A 16,755-nucleotide genomic window follows, 5' to 3' on the forward strand; every position below is an offset into this window, starting at 1 on the left:
CAGGTGCCAAAAAGTGCCATCGAGGGTGGAAGTGAAGAAATAATACTATTTATTGAGCATTTACTATGTTCTAGGTACTGGGCTATAAGCTTTCCACATAATATTTCATCTGAACCTCAGCACATCCCTGTGAATTTTTTTTTTTTTTTTTTTTTTTTTTTTTGCGGTACATGGGCCTCTTGCTGTTGTGGCCTCTCCCGTTGCGGAGCACAGGCTCCGGACGCGCAGGCTCAGCAGCCATGGCCCACGGGCCCAGCCGCTCCGCAGCATGTGGGATCCTCCCAGACCGGGGCACAAACCCGTGTCCCCTGCATCGGCAGGTGGACTCTCAACCACTGCGCCACCAGGGAAGCCCACATCCCTGTGAATTTTAAAGAGGAAATTAAAGTCTAGACAGGTTATCACACAGTAAGAGGCTCAAACTGTGATCTACCTGACTTCATGATCTACTGCTTAATTTTGGCAGATTTGTTTTTGTATTTTTTGGTGCACCAGAACATTAATATTTTAACTGGTGTATCCAAAGTATAACTCTTTTTGTATTTATTAGCTTTTTCATGTGTATATGTAGAAATTAAAAGCATTTACTGGCTTTCAAATTTTATTTAGGCCTATTTAATTTGGAGTGTTTTCTTCATTGGAAACTATGCAAAAATTTTGGAGAGACTTTTTCAGTAGTTGAAATGCATACTCTGGGGTCTGATAGTGTGCAAGAGAAAAGTGAATCCTTGTTTACTCTCTGCTTGTAGCCATGAAGTCTCTGTGCTGAAATGTCGCATTAAGAATGAGTTGACAAAAATGATTTGACCAGTTTTCAGGGGTGCATGATTTTTGCTGTCAGTCTTAGGGACTGGATGGATACTCTGCTGCCCAGCAGACAGAAGTACACTTGACACAGAAGATGGTCAAGGATGGGGGCTCTACCCCCTGTCAGAGCCTAGCTTGCTCACTGTCATATCCATGTGATCTCAGGGCCAGGTGGGTCTGGGGACTCACAGCCCACAAGGGTCTTTTTCCCCAGAGAAAGGCTTTTGGGCTCCAAGTTATTAGTCGTCATTGAAGAAAACAGTCCTTTTTTAGTTGCATCCTTACCTTCTTCCTCTTCCATCTATGTGAACTCTTGTGCAAAATGCCATTGGGGGCTTCCCTGGTGGCGCAGTGGTTGAGAGTCCGCCTGCCGATGCAGGGGACACGGGTTCGTGCCCCGGTCCAGGAAGATCCCACATGCCGCGGAGCGGCTGGGCCTGTGAGCCATGGCCTCTGAGCCTGCGCATCCGGAGCCTGTGCTCCGCAAAGGGAGAGGCCACAGCAGTGACAGGCCCGAGTACAGAAAAAAGAAAAAAAAAAATGCCATTGGAATAAAGTAGGTCTTGACTCTAATCTTCTAGGAACTTAGAATCCACTGGGAAAGATAAGACATAATCTCTTGAAAAATAAGATTAGAGGAGGAAAGAGATAAGCTCCTGGGTCCTTCCCCACTTCCCTCAGGAACTGGCCCTGGTGCCTTGGTCATGAGGGTAGTGGCTTAGTCCTTCTGTTCATTGCTGTGTCCCCACGGCCACCACAAAGATGCTTAGTAAACACATACTGAAGGAATAGATGGGCTTAGCAGCTGGGAAGGGCTTCCTAGAGGCGAGTGGGATCTAAGATAGTTCTTTATAAGAGGGGTTTTATAAGTATGTGTTGGAGTAGAGAGAAAATCAGGAAAGTATAAGGTCAGTTTGGGGAGAACTGTTTTGGATGAAGTGAGGGGCTAATGAAGGAAAATTCTGAGATATTGTCAGAAAAATAGGTGGGCACCACATTTTGGCGGGCATTGAGGTTCTGACAGGGAATGATCAGAGCCTGTGCCATGTGTTGTCCTTGGGAGTCGATTAGAGCTTAGAGTGTATAGCAAACCAGTGATGTGATCAGACTCCCCAAGCCCAGGAGACAATTTCCATGCCTACCTTCTAAATTTTGGGTTTTTTTTGGCCACGTGGCAGGTGGGATCTTAGTTCCCCGACCACGGATCAAACCCATGCCCCCCACCATACAGCACAGAGTCTTAACCACTGGACCGCCAGGGAAGTCCCTACTTTCTAAATTTTTGTTACTCACATAGGTGAAATTTTTTTTTTTAACTTTCACTGAGTAGATGGACTGTTTGATAAGAAGCCATTGCAATTTGATGACATCTATCACTACACTCCAGTTAGTTGCATTGATATTATTGGACCTGTTTTAGCTGGTTTCTATTCCTGGTCACTTGAGGAGGAACTCCTTGCCTGAATTATACTTTTGCTTTTGCCGGATCTCTCTGTAGAAGAATAGGTAGGGAAAAGGAAAAGAAGGTTAATGAATATTCGCTGAACCATGGACATCTGCCAGTCACTTTAACATATATAATTTTATCAATTTGTTACACTGAATATAGCTATCTTAATCTGAAGAGCATTGAAGATGCACAGAAAATGTTTAAAAACCCATTAGAGAAAGGAACCCATTAGAGAAAGGAAAAATAAGCTAAGAAAAAAATAAAGGAAGCCGTGGAGTTTGTTGCCCGAAATGCCTGACCTGAGGACTTGTATACTTGCTAGAGGTGGTGACACATCAGCCTTGGGCTCAGGGCTTTTGACTTCATTGCAAAGAGGGAAACATGATGAATGATATGATTCACAGTGCTCGTGAGATAAAAAGAAATCAATTACTCAGGAGCAGCTCAGCTAGTTCTGGAACCTGAGAGAAAATGCTCCCATGAGTCCTCACAAAGAAGACTCTGAAACATTTTAGTCAGGCTGCCAGTGGGAAGGGGTGAGGAGTGAGCTGAGACTCCCCGCTGCCTGGAAGCAGGCTGAGGTGGTAGCTGGGGGCAGGGCCAAGCTGTCATCTGTAGTCCCTCAATGCCTCAACAATACCTTTGTAACGAACTTTCTGAGATACACTCTTTATCCCGGTCATATCACAGTCTGCAGTTATTATGTTTATTTGGTTATTATTTCTTCTCCCCAATAGATTGTAATCTGCACAAGGGCAGGGACTCTAAATGCCTTATTTATCCTTTCATCTCCATATAGCACAAAGTCTGATATATATTAGCAGCCTAATAAATATTTACTGAATGAAGGAGTAAAAAGAACTGGTGGGAAAGTGTACCCTAAGGTAACTGAATTAGTTAGCCTGTTGAAAGGGATTTTTTAAAAATATATAATTTAATTAATTAATTTGTTTATTTTTGGCTGTGTTGGGTCTTCATTGCTGTGCGTGAGCTTTCTCTAGTTGCAGCGAGCAGGGGCTACTCTTCGTTGCAGCGTGCGGGCTTCTTGTTGTGGTGGCTTCTCTTGTTGCGAGCACGGGTTCTAGGCGAGCACGGGCTTCAGTAGTTGTGGCACGTGGGCTCAGTAGTTGTGGTTTGCAGGCTCTAGAGTGCTGGCTCAGTAGTTGGGGTGCACAGGCTTAGTTGCTCTGTGGCATGTGTGATCTTCCTGGACCAGGGCTCGAACCCGTGTCCCCTGCATTGACAGGTGGATTCTTAACCACTGTGCCACCAGGGAAGTCCCGAAAGGGATTTTTAACTAATAAGCTAGATACACTAGTTTGCTAGCCATACGAATATTTGGAATGTTTACCTAGAATGATTGATCTAGGAGCAGCTGATAGAAGACATTCTTCTTGCCAGTGATCAGATAGCATCAGATGGTCAATTGTCTATGGCGCTCACCCCACACAGACAATTTTTAGAGTAAATTTTATAATCCATATCTTACCAGTGAGGACACAAAAGCTCAGCGAATTTGAATTACAGATTTATTTTCTACTTATATAAAAATAATGAAAAATGTATTTTTTAATCAAGACATCTTCATGAGTATATCATATAATTTAGCTGTGGTACCTGGGGCAGCTACATTCAGAGGCATTAGTTAAATGTTAGGCACTTCTAAAATAATCAAGGTGTTTGTGGAAACCAGTTACATGGTTAACTTTTTCTTGCTTCCTTTTTGAATATGAATGGCTGTCATTTCTGGTAAGAGAACATGTGTATCCATTTCCTGTGGTGGCCGATTAAGGGCTGTGTCTTCCCACCCTGCAGAGACACGGAATACAAAGGGCTGCAGCTCTCCCTGGATCAGATCTCAGCCTCCAAACCAGCCTTCTCCTATGCAGGCAGCTCCACTCCTGCCATGACTGACAGCAGAAAGGGGGCCAAGTCCAGGCTCTCCAGCTCAAAGTCAAAGTCCAGGACTTCCCCATACCCTCAGGTAGGTGCACGGCCATTTGGCCACTTCCTGTTTTTGTGACTTGGTTTGGTCTCACAGGAGAGGAAGTATTGAAGCTGTTTGGAATTAATTATCTGGCTTTAGTACATTTAAAACTTCTATAAATCTGGAAAGCTTTCTAAAAATATCTTCTTCCTTTAAAATAACTGTGCTAGTAAAAATTTGAAGTGATCTTGTGGTTTACTGCTTTTATATGAAGGTTGTGAGAGGCTTAGTGGCAGTCAGAGCCATAACTTTATTTCAAGGAGATTGGTCCTAAATTTTTTCCTCTACACTGATTAACCAGAAAGAAGTAGCCAGCATAGAAAAATATGGAAAACAAGAGCTTGATGTAGAAAATTGAATCTTAGGACAGGAACTGAAGTCAAAGGATAAATTAAGAGGTGGAGGCAAAAAGATCAAGGATACATTTCACCATGAGATTTGAGCACAGATGGACTATTTATGGGGAGGAATGAAACAAAGAGGGTCTTCCAGATGGCAGGAATGGTAGAAAAAGCAACCCTCTTCTCATCTTTGCAAGGTGGTGAGCTGATGAGACCCAGAGGAGGTATTCCAGAAACACTGCAAGGTACAAAGATGAGTCCTGATGCTCAGAAGGAAAAAAAGAATGTCTTTCTTCATTAGCCACTGAGATATAGAAGCTTGTCTGTGTCAAGGTGTAGGGACAACTCTCTGCTGGCCTGAAGGAAGTGGGACAGAACTGAGGATTTCCCACTCTCCATACCCTGTGACCACCTCCACCTTTAAGGGTGCCACATCCAAATTCCTGCAGTTCATTAGAGTAAATCAGGAGATGATTCCTTGGCTAGTATAAAACCAAGCTGAATTCAGAGGCATTTCATCAAGGTGGTCTTTATCATTTGTGTTTCTAAATATATTTTTTAAAGTAAAAATGGCAAACCAGTGGGTCCAGAAACTATTATTTTCTTACTTATCAGAGCTATATTATTCTGTTGACTTCTACAAGTGGGCACTGCTTGAGGAAATGTCATTCATTGAACTAATGGTCACTAAGAAGCTACTATTTGCTAGATTATTTTAGCAGCTTGGTGTGCGAATGTGAGAAGATCATGGGCCCCAAGGGACTGATGTCTGGTGCCACAGAGACCAGATTTCTTTACCCTGACAAAAGGGAGGGGAGTAGATGTGTGATGCCTGGACATTTTTCTTTTTTCTTTTTTTTTTTTTTTTTGCGGTACGCGGGCCTCACACTGTTGTGGCCTCTCCCGTTGCGGAGCACAGACTCCGGACGCGCAGGCTCAGCGGCCATGGCTCATGGGCCCAGCCGCTCCGCGGCATGTGGAATCTTCCCAGACCGGGGCATGAGCCCGTGTCCCCTGCATTGGCAGGCGGACTCTCAACCACTGCACCACCAGGGAAGCCCTGGACATTTTTCAATGTACACCTTCTTTTATGAGGACTGAGCACGTTACTTATAAAGTGCATTTTAGTTCAAGTCACTATGGAGGAGGAGTTGCTTCTTTTTATTGAATATCTGAGCAGCTTTTCTTATTACTATCTTATACCTTGGGAAAAGAGTTTTACTGTCTCTTTTTAGTACTTGGAAGGATGAATTACTCCTTTGGGTAATTCTATCCTTATATGGATAGGAGTGCTGGACACTTAGATGAAAGGAGAATTTAAATTAGGAAATACTAAGTTAAGAAGGAGTTTGTCCGTTGTTATATAGAAATTAAGCCACAAAAACAAAATCTCCCCACTGGACTTCCAAAACCTCATTGCCTATGTTTTCTTTCATGCTCAGCTCTTAAGTCTAAAATTTCTTTAGTTTACTCTAATTGTAGACCACCTACACATTTTTAAAAAAATGTTTTAACTGACATCAGACTGCTCCTTGTGTTTATGTGGGGAGGAGTTAATTTGAAAGTTGTACATGTTTCATAGTTTTAAAAAAAAGCAATGCAGAAGAGTGGAAAGTAGAAAATCACCCACTGTTTCCTCCTTTTCCCTCTCCAAAATGGTGGTTTCTTCTAGAAATATTCTATGATGTATCTATAAAAATCAGTCACATGCACACACATATATCAACATAGGGTTTCTCTTGACTTTTTTGTGTTCATTTTTGTGATTAATACTTATATAAATGTAATCCTTAGAATTTTGGCCCTATGTCTCATTTGAAGTCTCAGTCATGAATTAAGTTCACTTAACATTTATGTGCCTAGTAAAGGTTATTCTTTAATTATGTTTGCTTTAGATAATCATGGTGCTAGGTCAATCATTGACTGAGTTTCTAGTACATGGGCTACTAATATGTAGAAATCAGAAACGGAACACAGTCTTGCTTTCGAGGAGCCACTTGTGTAGACAGAAAAAGGAACAGTCTTTGCAGTGAATTGTCATGGGGTGAGCAGAGGGTCCTCTGGGGACACAGTGGAAAAGCATGACATCCAGGGCAAACTCATCTGTTTCTGCTGGAAGAAAACAACTCAATACCACCATCTTGGATTCTAAATCCTCAGAAATTTTAAAGAAAAAAATAATTTAGCTTCTCAAAAGTCTTATTTGGTCCAAATTGCCCTTATATTATTATCTTTTATTATTTTTTTAAAATTTATTTATATTTTTTGGCTGCATTGGGTCTTCGTTGCTGCACACAGACTTTCTCTAGTTGTGGCGAGTGGGAGCTACTCTTTGTTGCAGTGCGCGGGCTTCTCATGACGGTGGCTTCTCTTGTTGTGGAGCACGGGCTCTAGGTGCGCAGGCTTCAGCAGTTGTGGCACACGGGCTCAGTAGTTGTGGCTCGCGGGCTCTAGAGCGCAGGCTCAGTAGTTGTGGCGTACGGGCTTAGTTGCTCTGTGGCATGTGGGATCCTCCTGACCAGGGCTCGAACCCGTGTCCCCCGCATTGGCAGGAGGATTCTTAACCACTGCGCCACCAGGGAAGTCCCGCCCTTTTATTATTAAGGAGTACTCATTCTTCAGTTTTCTTGCACCATTGCTCTTATGTGTCTTAGACTCAGTAAATGCTAGCTGAGTGCCTACATCAGAAAGATGCTACACTGGCCATTGTGATGAATGAGGGTAGAGGGTAGGTGTTGGGGAGAAGGTGCTAGAATATAAAGAAATGGTATAAGAAATGCCCTTAAGTGTTGCAGTACAGTTGGAATGATAAGTTATATACTAGGATAAGGAGTGTATAGAAGATGATGTATACAAAAGGCTTTAGGAGTGGTGTCAGCCTGGATGACTGGGGAGGGTGTTGACCTGGCTTTGAGGGTAGAATTCAGGTATATGCACATAAGGGAAAGGAGAGGACACTTCAGAAAGACCAAGATTCTGAAGAGATGCAGGAACACACTGTTAGTGTGACTGGGCCTTGGGTGAAGTGGGGTAGGGTAGGTCCCTGTGGATAAGGCCAAGGGGTTATATGTTTGGAAGCATTCATTGATTAGTGCCAATATCTACTAGGCCAAGGAGTTTAGATTTTGCTGTGTGGAAAACCTGTAAAGGCTTTGAACAGGAAATGAGAGCATTAAGTTGGTGGAAGCAAGGCAGACTACTCGAGATACTCGTTTTAGTAGTCTTGACGTGAGCCTAGGAAGGTCTGAGCTAAAGTTCTCAGCTGAAGTGAAAAGCATCGTAGAGGAAGGATGAATAAAATTATTTCTGTCCTTGGCTGCTTCTTTTATCCTTGTTCTTCTTCTCATCGTAGATGTATTTTGATCATTATAGATTTATTTTGAAATTATATTTTAAAGCTTACATTTTCTAGTTAATGACACACACTGAATTTCCCTTTATATTTTAACAGACCCATAATAAATACATTTTTATTCACTGAATTGTCAAGCTTTGCTTGGTATTTAATTTTAACTGCTTTTGCCTCTTCTCAAAAATAAAGAGAAAATCTTTTATTTTTTGTTATTTCCATGTTTACATGTTTTTAGCATGCAAATTCTCCTCAGGTTTTTTCAAGAGGCCATTTCCAGAGCAAAATTGAGCTCGTAGGGTAACATCTTGTACCTTTTATTAGTTATGAAATGGTGATTTAATGATTCTATCAATATTATTTATTAGGCTCTTTGCTCTATTATATATTAGGCATATCTAGAAATTTCTAACGGACGTTCGAAGCATGGCAAACAGCAACATTGCTTTTTGGAATTATCTAGGCACCCTTATTTGAAGACGTGAGACATGCACAAGTTGTAATGCGCTGCCATCACTGAGTTTGTCTGCAGTAGTAGATGAACTTTCAGGTCCCCTCCTGGTATGAGATGCCCTTGGGAATAACTTGATTATATTATAGTCACTTAATGAAAGACTGAATCACCTTTGTACCTCTATGTATTACTCGGGACAAGAGAGGTCAAAATGGAATTGTTTTGAATGGTTTTGGAAAAATTGTTGTAAGAAATATTATAGATAACTTCCAAAGATTCTGCAGCTAGCTACTGTGCTGCTGTAGAGCTATCTTACCACTATGACAGTTGTATTTTATTGTTATTGAGTTTATATTCATGAAAATAGCAACTTATTTTTTTCACAGTTCTGTTGAATTAGAAATATTGAGCTTATAGAATTTATTTTTCAGATCTTATCTCTAGCAATTGTTAGCAGCAATTGCTAGAGTCTTTTTCACCTATTTTTTTGGAACTAGTCATGGCTACTCTAATACAGTTGGAAGTTATCCTGCCATAGTTTAGCCACGTCAATCATGAATAAACTGTCTCCTGATTCCAGTTTCCTTTTAAACTTCTCCTCTTGGCATGTTTATAGTTGTTACGTTTATTAGAGACAGTGCGTGCCCTCTGGTTTTACTGCATCATTCTGTCCTCCTCTTGCTTTTTCCCTAGTCAGTAATAAGCAATACACTATATAATTCTGTAATAACAGTGCATGCATAAAACCATGTATGCTTCTGAAACCTGAAAATATTTAATCTCTTGTTACAGATACACTGTAACACTTGCAGGTTTAACTTCACATCTGTTACTTTAAATAATCCCACAGAACCCTCTTAATTTTCACTGCCAGCAATCTGGTTTCCTTTTGGTGAAGGTAGAAACTCTCTCCCTGCAAAGGTTCTTTCTGGCCTCAAAAAAAAAATACATCAGGGCTTCCCTGGTGGCGCAGTGGTTGAGAGTCCGCCTGCCGATGCAGGGGACACGGGTTCGTGCCCCGGTCTGGGAGGATCCCACATGCCCCGGAGCGGCTGGGCCCGTGAGCCTTGGCCGCTGAGCCTGCGCGTCCGGAGCCTGTTGCTCCGCAACGGGAGAGGCCACAACAGTGAGAGGCCCGCGTACCGCAAAAAAAAAAAAAAAAAAAAAAAAAAAAAAATACATCAGTGACTGCTATGCTGACTTTTTAGGCTACAGAGAACAGAAGGACCGAGAATTTCTCAAGTGTAGTTTTCCCTTACACATAGTAATTTTATCTCTACCAGGATAGATGTCCTTCATTTCATGTTTTATGTTAAATGAAAACATGTAATCCTTGACCATTACCAACGACAAAAACTTTAATGCATCATGCAAAAAAAAAAAAAAAAAAAAAGAGGTTATCTTCTCTGAAATTCTTATACTACAGGCTTGTTTATATTTTCTGGCCATGTCTAAACTTCAGATATCTTCTCTTCTATAGAAATCTCAGGAGATTATTAAAGTGGACACTTATGGTCTTTTTAGATTGTCTTCATAAATAAACCTCTAAGTATTATTTTAGAAAGCACTTCACTCAGTAAGGTGAGACCTCTGTGTTACAGATTTGTACTTTGGTTTTTACCAACTCTTGCATTTAGTTAAATATTTATTATGTGCACTAAAATGCTAAAGGTGGGCCCTTAAAGAACCATGTCCATGGTCTCACTGGGGAGGCAAGACCAACATTTTAGAGAGGAATTGTAAGATGTGGCTGGTCATGGGACCTCCAGGCCCCTGCAGCTACCTTTTCATTCCCTTGGCACATGGTTGGGGGAGGGGCAGACTCCCCATTAATCAGCCTCCTTATACCCCCAAATTTACCTTCCACTACCCTGCTTCTCTCTCTTCACTCAGCCACATGGGTTTCAGGAGGAACCTGGGGCCTTGTTTGAAATAGACCAGTGAAGTCTGCTAAAAAGCACACACAAATTTGCTGAGGGGATGTGCAAGGTCAAGGAACGGTCTGATTAAGTGAGTCTGCAGAGAAAGTTGACATTTTAGGAGGTGTGATGGATAGAATGGGTGATGAGATGGAAGGAAATAACAATGGGGCCGGGCAAAAGTGGTTGCTTCTAGGACAGTATACCTGCCATTACAGGGAACTTCTTTGTCCTTCACCTTGCTTGGGAGCACGATAGTATAAATATTTGTAAAGGTAAGGTAACTATTTATGGTAGATAACTAGGTATATGGGATTCGAAATAGGACCAAAAGATGATATACTTTCTTGCTAAATAGTTTACTCAAGGAGGCAGATATCGCAAACAACACTGTTTCATTGGTGTTTACTAAAACATACGATATATAATGATATGTATTGTGTAAAACGCATTCCCAATAGCGAGAATCCAATGATGACAAATCTCACACAAATTGAAATAAACGGATGGCTGTGTTTAGTCACATGAGATTTATATATTAGGCAGCAGGACTTCATTGAATAAGAAAAGACCAATGAGAAGAAAAAAATGAAAAAAAGTGGCATGAATGAGACTTTGCAAAAATTATAAGATGAAAGGAAGAAAATTTGGAGGCAGTAAATGGGGACTTTAAGATCCTTGAGGACAGGAGATGTTACCCTTGCTAACAAGATTGCCTTGGGCACCCAAAAGCCCTCAGGACATATTGAGTGAGTGGGTAAATGAACTGATGGATAAGCCCACCAAGGTGAAGTTGATAAGATAGGTGGATAAAGAAACAGAGGAGAGATGAGATGACCTGGCTAGACAGCCCTTTCCCCAGAGGCTTACAGATTCAGTGGGGGAGATAAAAATGTAAACGGATAATTTAAACACAGCATAGTAGGTATGTGATAAAGGCATGTGTTGGCCGTGGTGTAGCTATGGTGGTGTGTGTTGGGGGCTCACCTGTCCTTCCAGCAGTGAACTGGAGGAGGGAATTGGGGGCTGAGAGTGAGAGAACCAATAGCCTCCAAGCTTAGAGACCTTCATGCCATGGGGAGTTTCCAGCAGGTTCAGATTTATTCCTATTTTCAAGGTTTGCAGTGAGCTGCAGGTTGACAGTTAATAGAGCCCTGAACCCCTTGGGAGCACCCTCAAGGACCAGACTCATGCTCCATCTCTAGCTGTGCTCTCCCCCCCCTCACCCATTTACCCTTCTCCCATTGCCTGTGTCCCAGGAGCTCCCTCACTCTGGAGGAGTGCAGCGCATCTTAATTTTCTCTCCACTTTGGAAAATTTTCCTCTCCAGTCTTCCCTGCTTCTCAGATTGACCTTAAAAGACCACTGATCAGTGTTTGGAGACTTGCCACAGTCCTAGCTGTCACTCAAGGTCACCTATAATTGGGTCCTAAATTACCTGCACCCTCTGATCTGGCCAGACTTCTCTGCTCACTATTTGCTGAACACCTTGTCCTTTCCTGCTTCCATGCTTGTGCTTATGCATTTACTTCTGCCTGCATTGCCTCTATTTTTCAAAATTCTGACTATCTTCTAAGGCCTGGATTGAATGCTGCCTCTTTCATGAAATATAACTGAGTTATATTTCTCCCTTGTGCCTCCATTTATAATAATCTATCTTCTACTGCCTTCTAGATATGTCAGATCTCCTCTCTTGGACTATAATATCTTTGAAAGTAGTTAACCATGTCTACTTCATTACCCACCCCCAACCTTGCCCCAGCATCTAGTATGGTGTCCTCCACATACTCACTCTCTAAATGTGAATGAAATGAATGAATGGATAAGTAAATACATTAAAAAATTATGCAGATACTTAGCTGGTTGCCTATAGAGACATAAAAACCCCAAGTAGGGAAAATATTCTGCTACTATGGAATTTATAACCTATGTAAAGAGGCAAAAGATACACATGAAAAACAACCTAAGGGTGGTTTCACAAATGCAGAGTCTTGCAGTACAAATCAAACACCTACCTGCTGAGGGGGAATTACATGTGGTAGAATCTAGAGGCTCTTTCAAGAGTAAAACTTTGAATGAGCACTCTCTGGCGCACATTCTAGGGAAGAGAACTGTCCACATCCTGTCCTGAAGTGGGCTTTCTAGTCTCCACATCTCCACTGTGATCTCCATTGCAACAATGGAGAGAGGTGACAACTGATATTAGCTCTGTGTGTGTGTGTGTGTGTTTTGGTTACAAAATAATTGCCCTGACGTGAGTGTCTGTACAAGAAATGCCATTTGGCTCTGTCTTCCATCCCAGGAACCTGTCTTTGTTTATGGGCTCAGCCCTAGTTCCAGGGCCCACTTCCATGATCAGTAGACACTTTCTATTTTTTTTTTTTTTTTGCGGTACACGGGGCTCTCGCTGTTGTGGCCTCTCCCGTTGCAGAGCACAGGCTCCGGACGCGCAGGCTCAGCGGCCATGGCTCACGGGCCCAGCCGCTCCGCGGCATGTGGGATCTTCCCGGACCGGGGCACGAACCCGTGTCCCCTGCATCGGCAGGCGGACTCTCAACCACTGCGCCACCAGGGAAGCCCAGTAGACACTTTCTAGATCACTCTCTTATTCTTTAATAATCTATGTGCGTTTTCGGTGCTACACCTTTATATCTAGGAGGGATCGATTTCTTCCATAAGAAAGGGAAAAGTCTTAAATTTGGGGTTTCTTTGTTTAGTTCGTTTGGTTTTTGACCTTTGAACACAAAAGGCCTTGTGAGGGTAATGTTCCTTCATGGTGTGTCTTGACCCTTAGCTCCTCCTCTACCTGCTCCCCACTGTCTTTGTCCCGTTCCAGGCTCTTCAGAGCAGGACATCACATTTAGACTGCTTCATCCCTCCTTATTGTCCTTTCAGTCTCTGAGCATTCCTGCTCAGAGTGAGCTTCCTGAAATATCATTTACATCGTGTACCTCCCACCCCAAGCCCTACTTAAAAACCTACAGAGGCTCAGTGTTGGTTATAGTATGAAGTCTGATCTCCACAATCGGCCCAGGCTACGTCTTTGCCTCTTCCAGCCACCTCTAGCCCCACCACATCAATTCTCCATTCTAGCTGTGTACTTGCCCTAAGGACACCTTTCCTGTTGAGCTTCTTAAATCCTACCCACCCACCAAAGCACAGCTGCAGCCTACCTCTCATCTCCCCAGATCCCTGGCTATAAGGCATAATTCATGTTAAACACATCTCTGTTTCATAATGTAGGATGGTTTGGATCTAGGGGAGAGTTAGTGTCCAAAACGACATTGAGCAGTGGGCGAAGCAGCTGTGCTAAATCAGATGGAATGCCTCTGCTTCTGGCTTAATGGAAATGAAGGCTGGGATTTGTGATTCTGCTCTGCAGCTGAACAGAGGAGAAGGGGGAATGGCTGAATCCACCATCAAAATGTGCCTGGGGAAATTTATTTTAACAAAACCTATAAAATCAAATTTTATTAAAACTAAACAGTGAAATTAAAGACAGCAATGCCTTATTGGACAGTGCTTGGTGGGATCTGACCCCCTCATAATGGGACCTTTGTAGAGTTAAGGAAGTTGGATTTGGATATCTTTGTCTAAGAAATTGAGATTTCTTTAATTCTTCAGTCTTTCACAGATTTTTAGGAAACTTCTTTAAGCATATTGTAGCACACTGAATTGCAGTGTTTTCCTGGAAGGTCAAGGTCTGGATGTATATTATTTAATAGCTAGCTTATGCTCTTTTAGTTATCCTTATTATTTTACTGTGCTTGGCTTAGAAGATGAGAAGGTAGATCCATCCTTCCATTTACAGACACCAGTTTGAAATTGATTAACTCAGTAGAGGGCCTTTGAGCTTCAATTTCTTTTTACAAAATTACAAATCTGATAGCTCTCCTCTTTTAGTATGCAGAAGGCCGGTAATACGTCTGCCAATCTGTTGGCCCAGTTCTAGGACACTGCCAAGAGCAGCTTGGGCAGCCCTCCTTTGTCCAAACTCAGAATAAACCAATGGAAGGCCAAATAAAGCAGCAGTAAGGGGTTGGAGCAGGTGGCGCCACCTGTATCCATCTAATTCAAGCCCATCTAATCTGCCACTTATATGTGAAAAATCAGAGAGTGAGTCAGAGTATCAGTGAAAAGATGGATGTGGTTCTGGCTTATGCTCAAAGCCCATCATGGAAGAAGATTACCACTAAAACTAGTGCTACTGGTCCTGGAAACCCAGGATTTATCCAGTGAGCTAGAGCCATTTCTATATTACCTATGCAAGTTGGGATATTCTTGATCATTTACAGCTGTGTGTGCCAGGACATTAAAGGGCCTAATTAAATGTTTATTACCTGTTTAAAATCTTCAGTGCAATGAAGATGCCTGCCAGCCTTTAGGACTTTACCTTCGGATTTATAAGAGGATGTGGATTGTGGATTTCATGGTTGGGAACAGCTCTCTCCATATGGAACCCTATAGGAGAGTCCTTATAGAGTTACACTGGAGGAAAACTGGCCTCTGGTTCCGAGTGCTGATTCCCTTCCAGCTGCATGTCAACCTGACAGCCAACGAGATGTCGACTATGCTTACTTTTCTGAGAAAAATGAGTGAACCAAATCCCAGGAACATTTTTGTAACTGTTGGTGGGGGGTTGGATTAAGAGAAGCCCTAAGTCATTTCAAACCACATTTGAGGCATATTAAAAAACTTCTCATGTTTCTACTTCATGAAATATATCAGGAACTTACAGGTATGAAAGATTTCTCACCAGAATATTCTTTGAGCTAAAAATAACTAAAATGTGGATTAAAGGTAAAAACAACATCACAATAAATAACAGATTATACTATAAGTGGAGCAAATCATAACAATAATGAGTGAAAATCTTGTGAACCATTCTTAAAAATTGATTTTGAGAAGATGACAATTTATACCATTTTCTAAAATGAGGGGAGAAGTGGCCAAAATATTTAAAATTTTTAATAATTGGATTTTGAGTCAGTATTTGCTTTCTAATTATTTACAGTGTAAATGGAAATATTTATTGCTCAGTTCCTCTAGTGAAGCCATCCTTGACTCTGGAATGTGACTCAAGATGGATATTTTTTTCTTTTAAAATGTATTCTCTAATTTTTCTTGAAGGTTTCCTTCCTTACAATTTCTAGGTAGTAAAATTTTTCAAGTCAGAAATGGAATCTATTATTTGACTGCTGTTGAGTTACAGTATCACAGGCAAATGTTTTCAGTCCGCCTCCCAGATTAGCAAAATAACTTGCATAATTGTCATTTTAAAATGCATTTGATTTTGACATTAGTTTTTCTCTTACCCTTATGTTTATCGTTGAGAAGACCCCCGGCAATTTCCAATGTGTGTAAGCCAAAGCCGTTCTTTACAGTAAACACGACTCCTGTTCAAGGGAAGCATCCCCAGCAGTGGGGGTTATTTTAATGGACATGCTGTATTACTTTAATCTAACCCTTTTACCATCTGTTCTTCCCATAACAGTGAATGAAAAAAAAAAAAAGGACATATTTTATGTTTCAGGGTTACATTAGTAAAAAGTAAGATAAAAGTGATTTAAAAGCATGCATATGTTCTTAGTACAATGCAGTCTGCATCTGTGATGTTTTTTCTCATGGTTCAGATACAAATCAAGAGGAAAGCTGCTCATGCCCGATAGAGTGGAAGTTTTTCATGGAAAACAGGACTTTACCATAAGAGGGTCTCTCTCTATATTTTACAGCTAAAAATGATAAAAATAAAAACCTCAGTGAGCTGCCAGAATAAAAATGGATAACTGTAGCATCTATTGTTGGAACATCTGGTGTTTTTCCGGAGTTGGCTTGCTGCTGCCACATCCAGATGAATGCAGAGCACCTGTCTGGAACATGCTCTTGAGGCAGGAATGAATCTCATGACTGTTTTCAAAAGGGGAATATCTGTGTTGTAATTGTGGTGGAAGAACGCTTCAGTGCTATGAGGATGTAACCGAGGCTGTGTGGTGTTGGTCTACTGGGGTGTAAAGGTTGGAGAAAACCCCCTTTGTAAGAACATGCTTAGGGACCTGGGATCCATTCCTGCATAGAGGGTAGGATACTGCTGTCTTTGTTATCTAGGTACCTAAGTCTAGATGAGTCCAGGATTCTGGAAGGAGTAAGGGCTCTGGAATTGCATCTCTCCTCTTAAACTTCCTAATCATGTGAACTTGGGCAGTTCTGTTTTTTGTTTTTGTTTTTTTGAGCTTCATTTGCTGCATCAGGAAAGGGATTAATGATACTTTTAAGATGTTGTGAGCATTTAATAAGATAATGTCTGTGGGATCTCAGTATGGTGACCAGAGCATAGCAAGTATTTGATAATGGTAGCTATCGTTATTGTCATGGGCATTAGTTAGCATAGGCAAATCATATGGTAAATTGCCTCTTAGTCATAGTTCACTTTCCCTTCCCAAGCAGCTAC

At 41.6% G+C, this 16,755-nt stretch overlaps 1 protein-coding gene across 2 annotated transcripts in view; it reads left to right on the forward strand.

The window, feature by feature from the left end:
- Positions 1-16,755, forward strand: part of SIM1 (SIM bHLH transcription factor 1) — a 72,702-nt gene that overhangs the window by 37,808 nt on the left and 18,139 nt on the right. For both annotated transcript variants that reach the window (XM_067702477.1, XM_067702478.1), the window contains one exon: positions 4,073-4,241. In XM_067702477.1, the coding sequence (XP_067558578.1) occupies positions 4,073-4,241 (169 nt within the window). The remainder of the gene's footprint in view (positions 1-4,072; positions 4,242-16,755) is intronic.

The sequence above is a fragment of the Pseudorca crassidens genome, chromosome 13, assembly GCF_039906515.1.
Source record: "Pseudorca crassidens isolate mPseCra1 chromosome 13, mPseCra1.hap1, whole genome shotgun sequence".
Classification (NCBI taxonomy): domain Eukaryota; kingdom Metazoa; phylum Chordata; class Mammalia; order Artiodactyla; family Delphinidae; genus Pseudorca; species Pseudorca crassidens.